Source organism: Perna viridis, chromosome 15 (genome assembly GCF_037379345.1).
Source record: "Perna viridis isolate PV_CMFRI_1.1 ecotype Kerala chromosome 15, ASM3737934v1, whole genome shotgun sequence".
Lineage (NCBI taxonomy): Eukaryota > Metazoa > Mollusca > Bivalvia > Mytilida > Mytilidae > Perna > Perna viridis.
This window is the reverse complement of record NC_142459.1, coordinates 22343720-22364589: the sequence shown is the minus strand read 5'-3', so window position 1 is coordinate 22364589 and position 20870 is coordinate 22343720. Positions and strand designations below refer to the sequence as shown.

The 20870-nt window shown below is 32.2% G+C and overlaps 1 protein-coding gene across 1 annotated transcript; it reads right to left on the bottom strand.

The window, feature by feature from the left end:
- Nucleotides 1-640: 640 nt before the first annotated feature.
- LOC148597481 (cytochrome P450 3A8-like) lies at nt 641-19214 on the bottom strand. Its single transcript, XM_088564051.1, has 13 exons — nt 19154-19214; nt 11316-11468; nt 10912-11008; nt 10577-10629; nt 10175-10271; nt 8792-8911; nt 8264-8507; nt 6493-6605; nt 5746-6006; nt 5323-5411; nt 4662-4799; nt 3452-3614; nt 641-3022 (listed from the first exon to the last, which is right to left on the bottom strand). Exons 2-13 carry the CDS (start codon nt 11399-11401, stop codon nt 2912-2914), a joined length of 1572 nt encoding a protein of 523 aa, XP_088420177.1. The 5' UTR covers nt 11402-11468; nt 19154-19214; the 3' UTR covers nt 641-2911.
- Between the last annotated feature and the right edge of the window lie 1656 nt (nt 19215-20870).

Here is a 20870-nt window from a genome sequence, read left to right as displayed (position 1 = left end):
ATTCATTGAAAAAAGTGAGATAACTCATTAATTAATCAAAATGTGGTTGCTTCATGAAACTGAACAACCATTTTCTGAGGCATCTGTTGTCGGCTTAAACCAAACTTTATAATATTTCATACATATAATATATGCATTACTTCGGAACAAAAAAACAGTGGGATAAAATTTATCCTGTGCCAACCAAATCATAGAATCTGCCTGATTTTTATAGCGACAGCCTCTTAATGTTTTGTTTTACATTTCATTAAATTTGGTTCCTCCTTTAACCTTTGTCATCCTTTGTGTCACTTCATTTGGAATATACATTATGTTAGATTATGCATGGACAAATTAAATACAGGGTGTATTTGTAATAGGAATCACTGGGTAGATGCCACTGCAGACGGACGGACCACAATCCTCGAGAATATTCACTAGTCTAGACTTGTCTGACACGAATTCTATTAGATCATTAACACAAATGTGCAATATCACAAAAGTCAAAATTCCTAAAACCGCCCAGACTTCATTCCTATACAATTTATTACAAGGATATCGTAATTACAAATATTAATAGAGTATTATTCTTGTATTAACAGTATGCAAAATAAAAACAAAACAAAACATTTACTACAGGTTTAAAAAGAAATCAGACATGTGAAGTTTTGATTTCCATTTATTTCAATACATTAGTAACAACAAATACATAAATTGTCACATGAATTTGCAAAACGCAATTTTGATGTAGTTTCTCCCGTTTTAGGCCGGTGATTGTAAATGCATGCGCCTTTTTAATCACCAGACATTGATTAATTTTCTGCGAGAGCTTTCCCGCCATTATGGTTTGGTTCCCCACATTTAGTACAAAAATTCCCAATCTACAATAATTATTATTATTATTATATTATTATTATACATATCCAAGTTTTCAGTAGATTTTATAGGAGAAACAGGTTCTCCTCCAGTGCTCAAGGGAATACACTAATCTCAAAATCTTCTTCTTTCTCAAATCTCGATCGTTATTTTTTTTTTATTTAACCATCTCGAGTGGAAAAATTTTGAAACCATCTCGAGGCTGAAGGAGAATCTATCTATATTTATATATATATTAACGTTTCATGAACAATATCTCCCAATAGAGAATTACACATCTTTGATGAAATGTACCTTATCAACAATAGTAAGTATAAACATCTTATGTTTAACCAATGAAATGACCCTGAATTGCCCCATTATTACCACAATTGAATTTAAACACCACTTTTGACATTTGTTCGATGAAATTCATGAAGATTGTCTCTCTTTAACTAATATTAAAGTTTGGATGTAATGTAAGGGTATGTTGTCAATGGTAATTATTCTAATGTATCCTGAAATGTCGAAAGCACTCTCGTTTACGGATACGTTTTTTCCCGTTTGTTTTAAATTTAAGAGTACGTACGGATGTTTAATTACAATTTGAAATCAATAACTTTTTCCTGAAATCCATAAAACAGAATGAAGGAGGATACAAGGAAAAATATTCCACCTATACAATTATTTTTCTCATTATTAGAATGACACCATTCATAACTTTAAAAAATATATGTTATATGTTGGCAGTTTTAAAAAGGTATTAAAATGTATTTGGGATTTATATTTTACGAGTGTTTAAGAAGGCATTCTCATTTCGTTTTAGTCTAACGGTGCATTGATTTCGACAGCTGTTAGCTTTACTCACAACAAAGGTGGATAATGACGGCCTTGAACGATGACTTACAGCTGTAGAATAGTATAAACTTCCCACTGACACCAGTATACAGTCCTCCAAAAAAATCCCCATTGCATTTGTTATCAAATTTTACATTTTTAAATTGTATTTTATATTTTTATATTCGTCAACATTAAATCAGTTATTCCTTACTTGCAATGTATTTTTCGTATATATACTAATCAATACTTTAAAATACTAATTTCCCCATTTTCCCTATTCAAAATCCCAATTCACTAAGTACACTATTGCAATTCCCAATCCCCAATATACCGAAGAAGGTGAATTTTTCCCATACAAGTACTGTAATTTATCGGAAGCTAAGGCCACTCTTATCAATTGACTTCTTTATCAAATTCGCTCGTTGGTGAAAATTAACTGAACAATTTCACATATTTTGCTTTCATATTTTCCCTTTAGTTAAAAGAGCAACGATCACTGTCTTTTACATTTTTTCGTGATCGTTTGTTTAAATTAAACAAAAATAGCTAAAATTGGTCCACGCATGCTCAGAAACAGCTTTATTTTCATTTTAGTTCCGCACAAATCATTTTGCGTTTACAAACAGTCAGAGATATAATTTACAGTTATATATGTCATGTCTAATGTAAAAACATCAAACGAAATTACTTTTAGTGCCTTTATCAATAACCAAAATTGTAAAGGCTTAATAACCAATGTAATTACATGTTAATGAAGGTTCAATATCTTAGTTTACTGGACCAACTTGGTCTGACGTTGCTTAAAGACACTACCGTTAAACCGATTTTCGTAACCAGTTGTCGTTATGATTGGTAAATAAATCTACATCTCAATGACAAAAAGTGTCATTATCGTTAATGCTGAATGAGGTACAAATATATATGTAAAACATTATCATCTTGCTACCAAAGGGACGGACGCAAGTCTTGTCTTGAGATAATTAAAACATTGTAATAAATTATCAACTGGTCTATAAAACAATAAATAATTAAGTGACCCAAGTAAAAACGTAAATACTTGAATGTTTTATGAGCATAAGTTCTCCCGTCCAAATTTCGGGACCATTTCTCATTCTTTAGTCCCGGTTAGCGAGATCTCTCGATTGATTTATTACCGAGTATATCAGCTCGCCCTTCTAGGACGAAAGGCTCGTTTATAGTGCTCATGGCAAGAAAACATCTCCGTCATTTAAAGTCTTTATGCTGAACATGATTTTGCACGAAACCCAATTTTTGTCCTCTCTTCGAAATGAACATAAACGCCATCTTTTGGCACTAACATTGGTCTAAGAGCAGTTGGTAAGGGATCCTACAAATCATAAATTGTATCGATATAATCAAACGTTGATTTAACATAACCACCAATGTATTAAAAACAAATTTTTAAAAAGTATTCATGAATAATGTTTGTTAATATTACCAAATTGCAAGTATATGTGATTGCTGTAATGTTTTTTAAAAGCCGATAAAAACAGCTGTACGTTCAAATATATAGAGTTTAAACTATTTTGAGTATGTGGTTATTCTTGTCAAAATAATAACGCATATTATACCCTTAATTATACCCTTAATGTTAAATGATTCTGTCTTAGTTTCTTTTAATCAGAAACGTAATTCTATCCGTAAATAGATTAGTAAAAAGCGTTCATCGAGACGTTGAGAATATCACAGAAGTCAGAGTAACAAGAGGATTTGTACCATAGTTCGTTCTTGACCTCGTTTCCTCAAATCTACTTACCATTGTTTTTGAGCATGCCTTTATCGTGTATTTCTGTAACAGTTTGACCACGGCGACTTTGACTTGAAGGTCAGAAAATTTAAGACCAGGGCACATACGAGGACCTTGTCCATAAGGAAGAAAACTAAATGCGTGTCTTTTTTCAACCTGTTCTGGAGAAAATCTGGAACAAGAAGAGACAGAATTACTTACCTAAGATAAAATATGCAATAAATAACAATGAAAAACACATGGCGTTTCCACCCTTTGTGAGCAATAGCAATAGACTTATAAATGATTGACAGCCTTTGCAAAGGGGGTTGGGGGGGATAATATAGATGTGATATTGTATTTTATTTTATTGATTTGTGTCCACTCTCCTCCTCTATTCTCCCATGATGTGTTTACTATCAAGTCAATGTCTTATTCATAATTTATTTCCTAATATTCATTTCGTTCTTATCAAAACCGATAATTTTAATAGTACATAAGTACATGGCAATATGTATCCAAGGTTTCATGTCAGAAGGACAGTGTCAGGCAAGGTCACGTATATTAAGGTGTAGGCGAGGTTGTTTTGTAAATACCAGAACCTCGTAAAGTTGACCTGTTAGAGATTAACAACAATTCTCTAAAGAGTACATCACGATTTAAGTAGCAATCCTTATAAGACTCATGCAAATTCTGTAATATGTGATACACGCCAAGAAAAGGTACACATATCTTTTTTTATTATGAAGTCGTTTTTGTTGGTCTATATGATGTTATTTATAATCATTCATTCTTATCTGTCTGCTCTTAGGAGATAATTCAAATTGAAAATTCAATAGTTTCCATTGTGTTTCATTTTCATTTACAGAGTCGTCTCCCTCAATTTTGAATTCTACAGTATATTCTTTACACTGTAAATCTCCTATGAATAGGGGTTGAATGAAAAGCCACCTGTTAATGTATGTTAACTACAAAATTTTAAACAAAATATCAAAAATAAAAATATGTAGGCTTTCAAACCATGAATCAAATTTTTCATGATTCTAAGATGAAAAACTACAACTTAAATATACAACAAATTTTGTAAACTTTGAACTGAAAATGATATCTCGATCCTAATTTGTGTTGTACCTTTTGCAAAGTGAACATGATATAAACCAATCAAAAAGTTTTTTTTTCTGTTGTTGCATTATTTCATCTACATTTACATATGGTAAAAATGGTAATAAAAAAAACTCACCTTTCTGGAAGAAATTTATCAGGCTCTGGGAAATATTTCTCATCGTTATATATTGTGCTGGTCATAATTCTGACAACGACATCTTTTTTAATGTCTACGCCATTGATAGTGCAGTCTTGTGTGCATGTTCTTGTTACCCTGAAAACGAAGAGTACACTTTTAACAGCAACTTCAACAATTTTTAAATTTTCTTACTCTCTCATTTACGACAGCGATTTACAGGTAAATATAAGAAAACAAGAGCAGAAAATCAAATTTCGCCCTGTTGGGCTCGCTGTGATACATACCAAATCGACTATATAACGGTCTTATTCTTTATATACAAAATGTCAAAAAAATGTGATCATAAAACTACAGTGTCTATGTTAATTGAATATAAAAAATACCTAAATTAATGAGACATTAAAGAAACATGTGATCCTCTATAAAGTCTTTATGACATGTCTAACAACCTTTTGTTTGTTTGTTTGTTTGTTTTTTTTTTGTTATTTCACAAAAATCACGAATTCGTCTAAGTGATCTACTGGATAACAAGCTCAATATTCGGCTTTATTCTTTATATGATTGGCTCTTGTTTATAATAAAATGTACAATGTGGGATATTGATGATGTAGTAGAAATCGTTTAAGTGAAAATGGGTGTAGTTAATTTGGTGACCTACCCTGGAGCGCATGGAAGCATTCTCAAAGTTTCATACATAACCATCTGTAGATAGTCCATTTTCTTGATGTCTTCGTATGTAGGTGATTTCTAAGAGTAAACACATAAAAACATTTAAAACATACAACAGAAAAACATCCCTTTCTGATTAAAAAAATATCACATTTTATGCTTCTTCTTAGATCGGTCCATTGTTAATTATCAATATTCGTTTTCAGTGTAAAAAATATATAATGAATGGTTAGAGTAATAGTTTTCTTTTTGATCAAGTATCGGCTTGCCACATTAAGATTCTTAGAAGCTAGGTCCTTGTTGCACATTAGAGTTCTGTATTTCAAATGATTGCACTTACATTTTAAAGTCAATATCAAGTTTTATTCAAAATTAAAAAAAAAAAATAAACACACGAATCAACAATACTCACGTCATAGCCGCATATTTTCACAATTTCCTGGACGGCTTTTTGTTGCTCTGTTGGATTCATGGCAAGCATATGTATTACAAATGATAAACAGGCATTTAGAGTCCCGATACCACCACCAATCAGCGAGTTTAAATGCCCTATTATCTCGGAATCTTTCAACTGGCGTCGTCTGTATATACCATACTCATCCCGATCGAAAAATGATCCGTTTATCATTTGTCCAAGGAAGTTTTTCTGCTCCTCTTTTGGAGATTGTGCATACTTAAATGAAAAAAAAATGTATTTAAAAGAAAGTATCTATTACGTTTGTATGTTAGTAAATTTCAGCTAATAAATTTGCTACATTTTTTTAGAAATGAATCAGCAATAAATATAATTAATAAGTGATGGTTTGAGTTCTTTATATTAAGTATGATTATGATTATATAATTTCTATCTAATCTTCAAACTTTATGAAGAAGTTCTAACTACAATTAAAGCATAGAAGAGATTTGTAAAGAATAAAGCAGGAGCGTAGCTGCTTATACGCAAATACGCAATTGCGTACTTTCGGAAAAAGTAACAAAACTAAAAACACACATTTTAAAGATGAAATAAAGGTTTTATGCATTGACTCACTGGGGGCCTTGAGCGATCCCCCCACCCCCCCCCCCACCCAAGACCCCTCGCCGTAATTTTGCGTACAAATAAAACAGGCCTAGCTACGCCCCTGTAAAGAGAATTTATCAATCAAAACAGAATTCTCACCTCTTTTCGTTTCTTTGCAATGTGTTTTCTAATCTCATCAAGGTTCTCTTTATGGACTTGCTTGTGTTTGTAGTCGAAAAGTTGGAGAAAAGGAGTAAGGCCGGGATACACACCTAAAATGGACAATTATTATCGTTAAGTCACAGGCATATGTTGCTACTATTACGCTTTTTATCTTCATGAAGATTAAAGAACACTTTTTGATGAAGATACGTTTTCGTGTACACAATACGAATCTTTTGTACATGTTTGATAAATGTTAACCTCAAAGAAACTATAGCGATGGTATAAAAACATAAAGACCAGACCTGTAGCATGAATTAGAGGGGATTTCGAGGGTGTACATGTATCTAGACATTATCCCCAATGTTAAAGGTGCTTAAACAACTTTAAGCTCGTTTTTTTTTTTAAACTTTAACATTTTTTTTCTTTTGCTTCCATTGATGGGGACGCCGTAGTCCCTTCGCCCCCTAGTTACGCTCGTCCTTTAAAGCCATTTAATGAAACGTGTATCGTATTCAAAACATGTACTTTTGATTCATATTTACGCTCATTTGTTTTCGAACGATCCATTATTGCAACTTAAACTTCTGGTTTCAATGACCTCTACGTGCATAGAAAAAAAATGTACCAATCTGTCCTTAATTTGCTATCATTAACCATTAAAACAACCACTTCATATGTCAAGCAATTAACTACATGTATGCTACGATGTAGAGTATTGTGAGAATATACATCAATTTCTTTCTTTGTGGGGTCTTTAGAAAAAGCACATCCTAAAATTTGGTCTAGACTGCAAGAATGGAAAATATAGACATGGCTGCTAGGGTACCATTTCAAACTGTCTTTTGAACAATCTATGTGTAGATGTTGATGTCATACATGTACTATGGTTAAGATACCCGAAAAAACGCAACTTTGAACTCTACATTCAACTGCGAAAGTTATCTTAATTTATTAAGAATATAATACGGTATGGTCAAATATAATATCCAAACTAACGACGAGACCATGTTTTACTATGTGCCGACCAACTGTAAGGTCCTGTAGTCATTCCTAAATCCTAATTATTTGCGACTTGTATTTTCATAATGAAACATGTATTATATATACTAGATGACTAATTATGTTCTTGTACCAGGTTTGCACATGTTGATAAATAATAGTAGGTCCAGGATAGGAAAGGTCACAAGTACTTTTAAATTCAACACTTCCAAAGTTATTTTCTATTATTTTGAGATATATCTATTAGTTGTTTAATATTGGTGTACCTGCACATGTACATATACAAAATAATTATCATTTTAGTGATAATACATGTACATGTATTTTTCAGTTTTGTTTGAACAGCAAGAAACAGATTGACGAAAATTTTGAAATATGTGACAATAAAAAGATTATTATATAGATATCAGTGATTTGTCGAATGTTCCCAGGGTGAATTTTTCGATAATTCACACTGTGAAATAAATTCGATAATTCCACTCTCGCACTTTTTCCCGCCAAAACACGAAAATCAATCCGCCGTTCACAAAATTTTAAAATTATGTTAAAAATATCAACGAATAATAGAGAAAATCTATACAATATATATGATAATTAATTCGTTATTGTGAATAACCAAAATATGATCACTCGTGTCAAGAACGCATTAAGATTTAATTCGAGCTCGGAACAAGTTCCGCACACTCGTTAAATCTAGGCGTTCTTAGGCACTTGTAGTTATTCACTCTTTCAAACTAATTATCCTATTATTATTTATGATACATACGAGCTAAGCCTGCAGCTGGATTGTCGGCAGCAGCAGAGTGATTAAACTCCTTCATAAATCTGTAAAGCAGAGCCTCGTTGTCGTCTAAACTTCCGGCTTGATAATCAAAACAAGCGTCAGCAAAAGCATCTAAGGAATATCTATCTACCAAACTCGTAATGTCAAATCCATCCGGGTTTTTCTTGTTTTGTGCTGCCACTTTCTCATAGAATTTATCCCCAGTTCTATTCACTCTTTCTGTCATCTGTAAATAATTTATATGTTTTTGTTAAAAACAATGACAAACGTCATGAGTGAAATCTAACATAAAAAACGTAAAAATGAAAAATCTGAAATTTCCAATAAATTTTTAAAGCTCTTACAAGATTACTGAATTTAACAATGAAAGCTTCTGCAAAACATTTGTTTTTCATAAAGGGATATATTAATTGGTGGTTTCCACCCATGTTGCTGAACTCAGGATATGTATTATACATATATCTAGCAGATAGTTCGGTATCTGAAACCTTTCATAATTAAAACACTTACTAATTTCATAGAGACCGAATTGAAAGCCGTGGCTACAATTGATCTTTGCCTTTTCCATTCTAAACCAGAGGTATTCAGTAAACTGCTTTCGTCGGGTGTATACACGAAAGGATTGCAGAGCTGTGGAAGTAAAAATATTGTCTTTACATACAAACTATTTAATGAGATTGTAGCGAAATAATTTTGTTAGGCATGAAAATATTTTATGTAGGGTAGACGTCGTGGTGTTCATAAGTACTACAACTGAGGACTTGTATAAACCTGATCCTGAGTTATCAGAAAACCTGCCAAACTCGATCCCTTTACATCAATGAAAAAATGTATTTAGAACTTTAGTAAACTGAACACTTGTATAAACTGCACACCTGAATAAACCAAACCAAACCGAACACATTTGAAAGTCCAACAAGTGCTCGGCTTAATCAGTTTTCACTGTAGACATTTGCCCATGTACATGTATTCATGTGATTTATAACTATATACAATAAGTTTATTTATAGCTTTAATGACAATGAAAAGGATCAAAAAACGCTATTTAGTGTTATTTATTGATGTACGTAATTGGAGAGTGCATATCTTTATTTTGATGTTTATTATTATATATACGTAGCCGTTCCTTCATATTCTTTTCATACTTAAAGTCATACATGACTTATGGGAGTACTTTCTAGAAAACATCGCTATTTGTCACGATTTTCACGTCATCATAAATTTGAAGTGAAAGACGATTTATTGTAATTAGGTATGATGTCATTATCATTAACATCAGATAAATCGATGGTGGTGAATTTTCAGATATGATATCTCTTGCTAATTAGGCACATTTGAAAAGAACTCCCAACATTCATTCGTTTAATGTTCACGCGTTTATAATTCACGCGTATTTTCGTTGTACTAAAGCATTTTTTTCTGTCCACGTTAAATGAAAACTAAATATATTTGAATTTAGACTGTTGAAAATATACCAAAAATCCAGTCGACCCGACATACAATCGGGCAAAAGTATGTCGTTCGTTAACTTGTCGGTTTCGACTATTCTTGTGTATATCGCTCGACAGCCCCTCACGGGATTCACTCAGTAGTTAGCCGTGGTCACCAACTATTGTTGGTGGAGGGGTCCAGCCTTCGGAACACCCGACCGATGAACTCTGTCCGACTATCAAATGGACTGCCAATTGTACGTTTACGCTACCAAGCCCCACGTGGGTTTAGAAGCATAACCTAACATTATCTGCGTGAAATACACCAACCAAAGAATATTAGCTTCTTTACTTTAAATATACCTTACATGTATACATGTATACATGTATTTGGTACATGCAGTTGTTTTGAACAATTTAAGAACACAGAAATTAAAATATCGGTATATCTTGTAATACCTACCGGTCGCACATGAAACTTGTCAAAGTGCTTTACAAGAATTTGTTTCCCCATTTCTGGACAATTTACGACAAGACTAGGAGTAAAACCTTCAAAAAAGCTGAAATTAAAAGAAACTTGTCAACAAAGATGATAAAAGTATACATGTACTTTCTTTGATAGTAAAGTATATATGTACTTTCTTTGATAGTATGAAAACCTTGACCTTGATCTGTTAGCCGATTTTTCATATGTTTCAATGTTCTAAAAAAAAAAACAATAGATAAAGTCATAAAATCATGTCATTGCAGTGCACCTGACATAAGTGCAAAATTTTAAGTACAATTTGCAGTACATGTAGGTCAAGAACAAGTATAATTTGAAACCTAATTTTAATATATAAGAATATAATATATTTGAGCTTACCCGAAAATGTTTCCGTATTTTTGTTGCCATTGCTTGAAGACATCTAAAGGATTCTGAAAAACAGATTTATCCATGTAGTCAGTCCGTAAAATGCATTTCTGTAATATATATATATATTTTTTGGAAAATATTGCTACTGAAAAAAATGTTTTACAATTGAAAATTTCAGCACATCTGAACAAATAATTGTCATGATATAATGTAATGGCGGTCCAGGAATCGTAAGTTCATTACGTTGACCTGTACATACTATTGTTTACTTTGAACTTTTCCTAATGTTGTTAAATTGAACTGACAGCCAAAGCATTATTGTTTATAAATAGCTACTTTCCTACCTTATCTCGAAACTCTCCAATACTACCGAATACCATGATAGGCTTTGGACCTGGTATGTTCAGTTTCTCAAAAAGTTTGTAATCTGCCTTCAATTTACTGCAAAAAGAAGAGAAAAAGTATTCACTAGTACCAATGGCATTTGTTGTTTATCTGTTTTATTGCTCTTTATTTGACAAAAAAAAAGACAAAAAACAAAACAAAAAAACAAAAACAAACAAACAAACAAATAAAAAAAACAACAACACGAAATGTCTCAATTGTCAGTTTAATAAAATTAAATTCTTATTTTTCTTCTCTACTAAACTAAGAAGTCCCATTAATATTAATTGTGATAAATATTTTATTATAATTTTTTTGTAATTTTTTTTCACTGCAGAGATGCTGAAATGTGTGTTATACTTACGCAATATAAATCAACATGAGCACAATGAGAAGCAAGGCAACAAAAGGGTTTAAGGTGAAGGTCACCGGAAAAGGAAGTACCGCCATTTTTATACTATCTATTTGTCTATAGTTGAAACTGTGTCGTTTGTATCCACCTCACGGTGTCGTCTATCTAAAAAATCAAAAAAAATCAATAAAAACTAGTTAATCAAAAAGAAAAAAGGCATGGAAGCGATTGAAATTCTAGATAAAAAAAAACTACATAAACGTTCATACAAAACAAAACTGACAAATCTTATCTTAAAGTTAACCAAATATTTGAGTTGGGCCAATGTTATGATCTTCATATTTCAGGTTTTTTAGTCAACTTTAGCTCCCTACAAAAGTAAAAACGAAGGTGGACTCAAAATCCTGACATGGAGGATGGTTTATTTTTAGAAACATCTAAGCGTGAAGTTAACATAAAAATACAAAAACAAAAAAAAAGTTTTATGGAATCTTTAGTTTGAGATTTTAACTTATGATCATTCAGACAATTTAAAATAGAAGTTTGACATAGACCTGAATTACATGTTTCTATTTCCTTATACAACATTCTAAACATTCTATTTATAGTGCTTTAAAAATTATAAGAATGATCGGTATACATTGTCTGTATATCAATCAGAAAGTTTCAATAGTTTTTGTTGGTTATTCCATTAAAATTCAAATTTGTGGTTTAAAAATATCACAAACGATTACGTGCTGGGGCGGATCCATGATTTTAGATTGGGGGGGGGTGGGGGGTTGCACAGTTAAAATTTGGCGAAGCGTGGCAAACAAATTTTGAGGTTAATTTTTAAAATATATCCTAGAGTGAGTGCAGATATCTTTTGCGGTAAAATTAGCCAGAAATTAAAATTTCAACCTAAAGCCGCCTAAATCTACCCCTGCACGCTCGCCACGACCCCCCACCCCCCCCCCACCTCGCGTGACGTGTCTTTCTATTCGTTTCCGCAAATACTCACTTTCCTTTCTTGTAAAATAATCAGTATGTCAATTAAATGGTCAACCACTAACAAATATAATCGTGTTATTTTCAAGTTATTTGCACAGCCATCATATTGATGGGTATAGTTTTTTCTTACCAGTATGAATTTTACAACAATCGTAGTAAACAAATATTGCTGTATCAAATCATAAATAAGTATTTTTTATAACGATTTAACGGTTAAATATAATTCAATCATCACGTGACTACTTACGTGACGACATCGGAAACTTTGGACTAGAATTTAAATGTACCATAAAATACGACTATGTCCCAATTTAAGGTGACCTCGAAATATTTGATAGAAAGTTATCTATGCTAACGATTGTCCTTTATAGGCCACTTAAAAATCATGCACATACAATATGTCGAAAAAAAATATTTACAGTCCAGATGGTTGAAACATTTACTTCAAATAGATTTAATATCAACTCTGCTAGCATTTGATTTCGTCCACAATCACATATCACACCCATGCATGATTGAAATGTTAAAATGTCACTGAATCTGGAAGTTAAAAATATTAAAAAGTTACCGAGACTGTAACAGGTGTGATGTTGGAAATTTACATCCTAAGTCAACGCTGACTTCGGACGAATTGTATCAGAGTTAAGGTGTCAAGGGTATGTGTAAACATTAGATAATGTTGTACATTCACTAGATTTTTGTGCATCGTTGAATTACAGTGTGAGGTCCGTTGATGTTGTATTAAGTTCAGAAAGGGCAACAAAGAGAGATCTATCGTAGAAAAAGAATAATTTGATTTCTTACATATAACAGCATGTAATGGAGAGGAGCTTTTAACAGCAAGATAATGCAAGGGCTTCGTTTGCTATCCAGTATTCCTTTTAACGAACTTAGAATATTGATAATAAGAACATTTGGTTAATAGATAGATATAAAAAAAACTAATTACATGATGATTAAATTAAACTGAATTAAACTAGTAAGTAAATAATGGTAGCGTTCACCAGGGTATGATTGAGGTTGTACCTCGTGACACCAACTTGGTATTTTTTCAGTTGCTACATGTAACTATAAACGGAGGTTAACACAATTCTGAGGCCTTGTTTTATCTCTCGAGCCAATACAGGGTGATCCAATTGAACGCTTACACTACAAATATAAATTCATCGATCCAAGCTCTTCAATGCAAAGTCACAACGCCGCGGAGGTCTTCTATTACTCAAATGTAACAGTGAAGGTCATATTGAAGGTGAAAACGTTCAGGGAGAAATCAATGAATAGTACATTATTTTCTTTCTTTTCAATTCGTCCACGGCATCGTTGTTTCATGAGGTTAAGCTAAAAGTTAAATCGATTTTGGAAAATATTGGATTTCCGTGTTTTTATTGTTAAAATATGTTAAAAACATTAACAATACATTAATACGTGCATTAAGAGTTTATGTACTTTTACACTTCAACGTTAGAATAATACGATCATATACAAAAGACCAAAGCTCTACGAATTCAACACAAATTTAATTCGATCTGGAGAAACTGTATCAGTGGGCGATTTGTACTTCTGTAGGTGCATAAACAACATGAACGCTGAGCAGCAAAAACTGCAGTACTTATAATCTTTATTGAAAGTCAACCAAATTTTGTATTACACGGGTCTTGTGCAGTTTAAAATGTTTACAAGGTGGAAAGGTTATAAGACTCACGGGATCTTACAGGATTTCTTGAGAAAAAATATGATGTCCAATGGAGGGGGTGGGGGGTGCACACTCATTGTACTACGGCTAGTTATAAGATTGTATACCTGTGAAAGATATTGCAACTAATACACATGTGCATGTAATAGTGCATGAAAACTCGGCACATGAATTGAAAGAGTCCATGTAAAAAAAAATCCGTTTTTGTCTCCTTTTATCAACGCTCACTAACCAAACGTTTAGCTTTTCAAAAAAAAAAGCCATTAGAGTGCATCAAAGGTACTTAAAAAAAACGTTTTCACTGCATGTAAATAGCAAATCCGTTCTATATCGGGCTAACGTCTGTCAATTCGTGTTATTTATATTTCACGAAGTTACGGTATATAATTATCTTGTAAGATCTCTTAATTTAAGGAGATAGAACGTCGGGTTTATAGTCTTTGTTTGATGTACAAATCCAACAACACGAGTGAACCAAAGGTCTATACCGTGTTCGCCCTGAGGTCGAATAAAATTACCGAGCATCTTACGCAGACACGTCTTTTGATATTTTCGGAAACTATTCGAATCAAACGACCTTTGACAATCAAATAACTCGCTCGCGTAAAATCATTCATTTTTAATCGACTTTGCAATATTCTTGCATTTTCTGAGAGGGCTGGTGGTGGCGTCTATAGTGGACGTTGTTTGGAGCTTGAAAAATTTTTTTTCCACACAGCAATCAGGGGCCACCACAAAGGAGGAAGCAAAATATATGTATTTCTCTTATGTCATATCGGACAATTTTACATTGTTGGCATGGAATATTTGAAAATGAAACTTATATATTCTAATGCTAGGTGGCAACATACGAAAAAAAAAAAAACAGAAACAAAACAAAATAAAAAAACATAAAAAAACCTGTTTTCAAAAGCAGTTAAGTAATTCGATAACTGCCTACTATTTATAAATACTTGTAGTTACATTTAGTAACATATGTACCGACTTCCACGCATTTTATTTTTCCATGTTAAACATTTGGTGGTCTATAGGTTTTATCTTAACCACCGATATTTCTTGATAATTTGTGTAATTGATTGTATAGATGGCCATCCAAGTGTACACACATTCTAATTTTTAAGAGCTAAAAGTACCAAACTTTCTGTCAAGTCACAGGGAAGTAAAGGCATTACGATCTAACGGTGCTGTAACATCTTGATGTGGGGAGGAAAAGGAGAAATTATCTCAAATATTGTCATTTTCCACCGCCTACACATCGTTGTTTGTGATCGTTTACATGTACGTATAAACTTATATTCGAATATTTGAATAAAGAAAATAAAAAAATAAATAAATAAAACATCTGAAAACACCTATGCTTTTTGCGTCAACACCTACAGTTTTATGTTTTAAAAAGTATTGGACTACAAATATATAATAAAAAAGCAACTACCGATATTGATTGCGTGTTTGCACACATCCTGAAGAATGTTTTCTGAAATCCCGTAGTTAGAGGTTCTGTAAACCCGTCTTTTAAAGGACAAATTGTACACCGATGTCCGTCTGTCTTAACGTTCACCACACATCTTACAATAACGCAATCTAATGCTTTTTGAAATTTATCAATTTTAAACTGTATATAACTGAACTATAATGGAAAGGCTTTTCTTTCGTTTAAATAGTATTTCTGTTTTATGTTTTAACATTAGAGATTTGGTACGTGCGTTTTGTGTCCTCAGTTGCAACTTATTATTTTAATGTTTTGCAATCTCAATTGTTATCCATCGAAAGAGATACTTTTTCGCGGAAGTGTATATTGAGCATGCTCACCAACTTACCACAAAAGGGTCTATTTAAGTATAGTTAAGTTAGTGTTAAATTTGAGAGATGCTGCCTATTAGTTTTTTTTTTTTTGTGAATTAAAAATGACATATGAGAGGAGGGGTTACACGCCATATACAATGTAAAATGGGTCTGCACCAGTTTTGAAAAAACAAACCGTGGTCAACTTTTACATGTTTGATGTAAAATTTTAAGTAAAACCGTCTAACAGATTGCTAATTTTTTGTTCTTAAAAATAAACAATTTTAATTGAGGAATTGGATGGATTTTTATTTCAAAGAGCAGTCTTGTACATCTGTCTAATATACTATGTTTCAAAAAATGTATTTAGTTTCTTCTTTTTTCACTTATTTATTGTTTATATTTTCTTTCCTGTTTTGACTTCTGATTTTTCCAAATTTCTTCGATAGCAATTTTATGCTGCCCGTTATGGTTGTACATGTACATGTAATATACCAGAAACATTTTAAATCCGCCATGGACGCGGGAGGTTTAGCGCATTGTTTAACATTTCCATCGGGATTGCCTGTACATAGTTATTACTATTACGGTGGTAATAAAATACATCAGTCAGTCGAATCATACGGGTAAAGGTGCATTAGCTAAATATGTACATAAACATGCACAAGAAAAAAAAGTATACACATATCAATTTACAAAAGTTGTGGTCTCCATTGGCGAAAGCGTTGCCTTTCTAAGTTGTATTTTATTATTTTGGAAGAGGGAGAGTGTATAACGTGTGTAACATGTAGACATGATTTTTGGTAACCAGTGTGTTTTTGTTAATTATTTTTATTGAATTCGAATTTCTTGTCGAATATTTATTCAATATGCTCTTGAGCACGATTTTCTGGGTTCAAAATGGAGGAATCAGACTTGGGAACCCAAACTTGGTTTGTTGTGACCGTTTGATTTCACATATGATAATTTTCCGAAAACTGGATTATACTCTGAGGGATTATAAAATCGAATGCAGTTTGACTGTAACCAGACGGTCTAAAACACCTTCTGAGAAGCTAATAAAGACCAAGACAATACTATCATTCGAATGTATGTTTGATAGTGGCAACAAGTCCTTGTACATGTACACATTGTATTTAGTCCGTACTATGAAGACTAAGGTTAAGGTCAATTGTAGTTTATTAAGTACAGGACACAATGTAGCGAGGTCTTTGGTTCTCTGTTCCGTGATTTACCGTTATCGGTTAACAAGCCGTAAAGTCTGTCAGTTGTTGAACTGTCATTACATGTACAATACATGTACATGTACGTGGGTGAAAAATCTTTAATTCACGATATCATGATATACCGAGGCAAAGTAAAAAATCATGAAACCAGAAAACGAAAGTTTGTAATCGAAAATAAAAATTTAACATCAGAAATTATTACACGCGAGCTATAGACACGTATTTAACTGCAATAATCAAAACCCGCGTTTCGTTTATGAATACAAATTTATATGTACGAGATTTTAGAAAGTCAGTACACACGATATTCCTGATTTAATCTTTTCAGACAATCTTCATGTACATGTCTTTATATTTCACAATAGAAATCTGAAATACATGTACATGCATGACAAAAAAAATACAAAAAGTTCGTTAATTGTGTCACTTACATGTATGCTATCTCCGAACGAGGAAGTCCATGTGTTCCGTAAAATTCATCTTAAATCTCATTCCCTTTCATAAAGTGAAATGCTTTAGAAATATGAGTTCTAGCACAAGAGCCGATCAAGTACATAATACGGTGGATTTTCTTGTTTCTTTTAAAAGTTTAGGTTTTTCACAAATCAAGATATTACGTGACAAATCTAGAAATCTTCACAAACATTAAGCGGTAGTCTTAAATCCTAACATAACTAAAGAAATCAATGCATGTGAGTTGTAAAAATCATAGTAATCACCAAAACAATTTGAAATGTTTTCTTTATATCAAAATAATACAAAAGAAGAGGCAAAATTCATCATGCTGCACAAATATAGTCATATGTGCCAACACTTGCGAGTTTACAGTTCCCGTTCTTTTTTTCTGCTAATTGTACAAATCGTTATAATTCAGATGTTCATGCGATTACTTTACCTAGTTATTATAATTTCCAGAAAGGAGTTAAAATATGAAATGCATCGGTACATGTAACTATTTACACATAACAATTTCATTTGCTTTTTACACATGAACATGTGTACAATGTATGTGCACCTGTACATGTATGACCTGATTATTCGTATGTAACTCTAAATTTATTCTCATCGATTTCATCCGTTTATGCAGAACGGAAGTTTTTTTCACTTTGTTTTTTTAACTTCCCCATTTTGATAAACATGTCTCACTGAATATGAACGATGTAACATGTTTTCCTCCATGAGTAAAATTGATTTTAAAGAATTAGCTACATGTAATTAGACGAGTAAAGTTTTCTTGATTGATAGTAACAATACCACAATGCCATCGGGCGAGAATACAGAATGATTTTTTATACACTTGTATACTGTTTCAACGTTGTTCATCTGTCTGTCCGTGCATTTGTAGAACGATAGCATCGACATTTTTATCTCTTTGTAGAATATTTGTCTTGATGAAATTACTCCCATTTATATTTTAACGGGTTCTAATTGTCATTAAAGAGCCATGGAACTTTATATGACAAACGGAAAATGGGGTTTTGTGAATGGAACTGCTTATTTACATGAACAATGAACTTACGATAAAGAATAATCAATACATTTGCTACTAGATATCTACTATCCAATGATTTAAGATTGCACATCAACCACAATAATTCTCATTCTTGCTACATTCTGCAACCTTTATTTAGGTTTGGAGATTTTTTTTTAAATCATGGAGGATTCTAGATGAAATATGTACTTGTGTTATCAAAGGTATTTGACTACAAATGTATGACAGTCAATGTATACTCTTTAGTTATTTTACTGCTCTATATACATGTTCATTATTTAAATTAAGTCAACAATAATTCAGTATTTGCCAAAACACACATGTAAATATTTCCCAATACAACACTTCTTTTTAATTCTTACTATATGCATACATTTACAAGGTAATCACATCAGATTTACTATAGAATTCCTTAGGCTAATTCATGTTCGAATTAATATGTATAAATAATTTCATGCCTCAATGTTTTGTTTTCAGTATTAGTATTCTTCTTTACTTGCATAACCCAATAAAATCATCTTTAATATTGAAAATTTTCGAATTAAAGAGATCGCAATACATGTTATATTCATCATGCAAAGAGAGAGCACTATAACGCCCAAGATGTTCACATCTAAATTAAATTCTTACACATCTAAACTGAGTACTTAACAACGAATTTTCTTACCTTGTTCTAGTCTACGAATATACTTTAATGATCAAAAAAGTTGTACAGTATTTTATTCTGAAACTAGTATTAAATACCGTTATGTAGGCGTGGCTTGGTTGGTGAAAAACCCGCCCCTTTTTCTTCACCGTAAATATCGCGCTAAAGTACATATTACACTTAGCCATGTAATTGATTTATACTACGCTAGTTCGTTTTATCAATGGAACTTCAGTTGATGTACTCTTAAGCCTATTCATTCATAAAGTTATGACAATGAAAGGTAAATAAAAGCGACTTGGGCAATCAATAACATGATCGAGTTTAACATTGTCAGTAAAAGTAACGATAATACAAGATAAAGGTTTTCGCTGCACTTTATGTTTAAGTATACACTACATTATCATGCTCTGTAAAGGTCTTGACCGCTGAACTATTAAAAGACGATTTGTTTAGCATGACGCTAATTCTCTTTCAATTCGATCTATCAAATTTATGTTAGTTGATAAATAAGTGTTTTTTTTATCATAACAGTGTTTATGGACTTTTCCTTTCCTTGTACTTTTTTCATAGGGAAAAGTTATTGTTGTATCAGCTTACATTTTAAGTGTCAGTCTTTGTAAGTATCAGGTAGTGGGTGAAACATAGTGTGAAAAAAAAACATCATTTTGATCATGTAAATTGACTATTTGCAGAATCGGAATCAAGGAAAAAATCAATATTTTTCATATCATGTTGGTGCATTGAGTTATAATTTCATTTTAAGTGCTGATAACTCTGCCAAAAACCTCATTTTTCTAACATTCTATTGAAAAATTTATGAGCAAAGCCAGTAATGCAGAAATCAAATAATGGTCTTTTCAAATAGAGAAAGCGTGCTTGAGTAGTATTTTATTGTAAGATCGGTGGGATTTTGTCATGCATGTTTCTGATTTTTCCAATTTTGCCTGATTTTAACAAAACTTACACTTAAACTGGCTAATTTTCAATGTCTCTGTGTTAGTTGACAGTAGAATGAACTTCATTGAACAGAAACATCACATAAAGCTATATTTACGACACATACCCCATTGCCTAAGTTTCCATACCCCATAGTCCAACTCCCAATAACCCCATTGTCCAACTCGTCATTTCCGGTTCATGAATACTCAACTTCGTTTCAGATATAATAAACATGCAAATAAGGAAATTGATTTTTCATCAATATTTATTTAATACAATAGTTACAAATATTTCTAAAAAGCAAATACTGTTCCTCCCTTAATTCCCGATGTAAAGCGAGTATTATGAATCGAACGAGTCTAAAAGTATTAAGTGTTAATATTCTTGATTAGTTTGTAAGAAACCGTTATTTTCATGTAAATCGGATCGGTATTGTGACGTCATATGTTCAAAACATTTGAATTATATATATATAAATATTGCAATTCCAATGTACTGTACATGTACTTCCTCTCCCTGAAAAACAACATAAATCGCTGTGTTCATAAACAGCTTTGCGAGTCATAAAAAAAAACAAAATTAAAACAGGCCTCAAATGTTAGACCACAATACCGCGATAACACCAATACAATGACCATGAACTTTTACTTGTCTGAGTTTGATTTCAGGCACGAATCAAGTAAACAAAATTTCAAAAATAAGTTAGTGGTAAATAATGTCTTTTTAATACTTTCCAATAACAGCTATTGACACAACGGATGTTGTTATTGTATCTGAACAATGGTTAAGGGAAAGG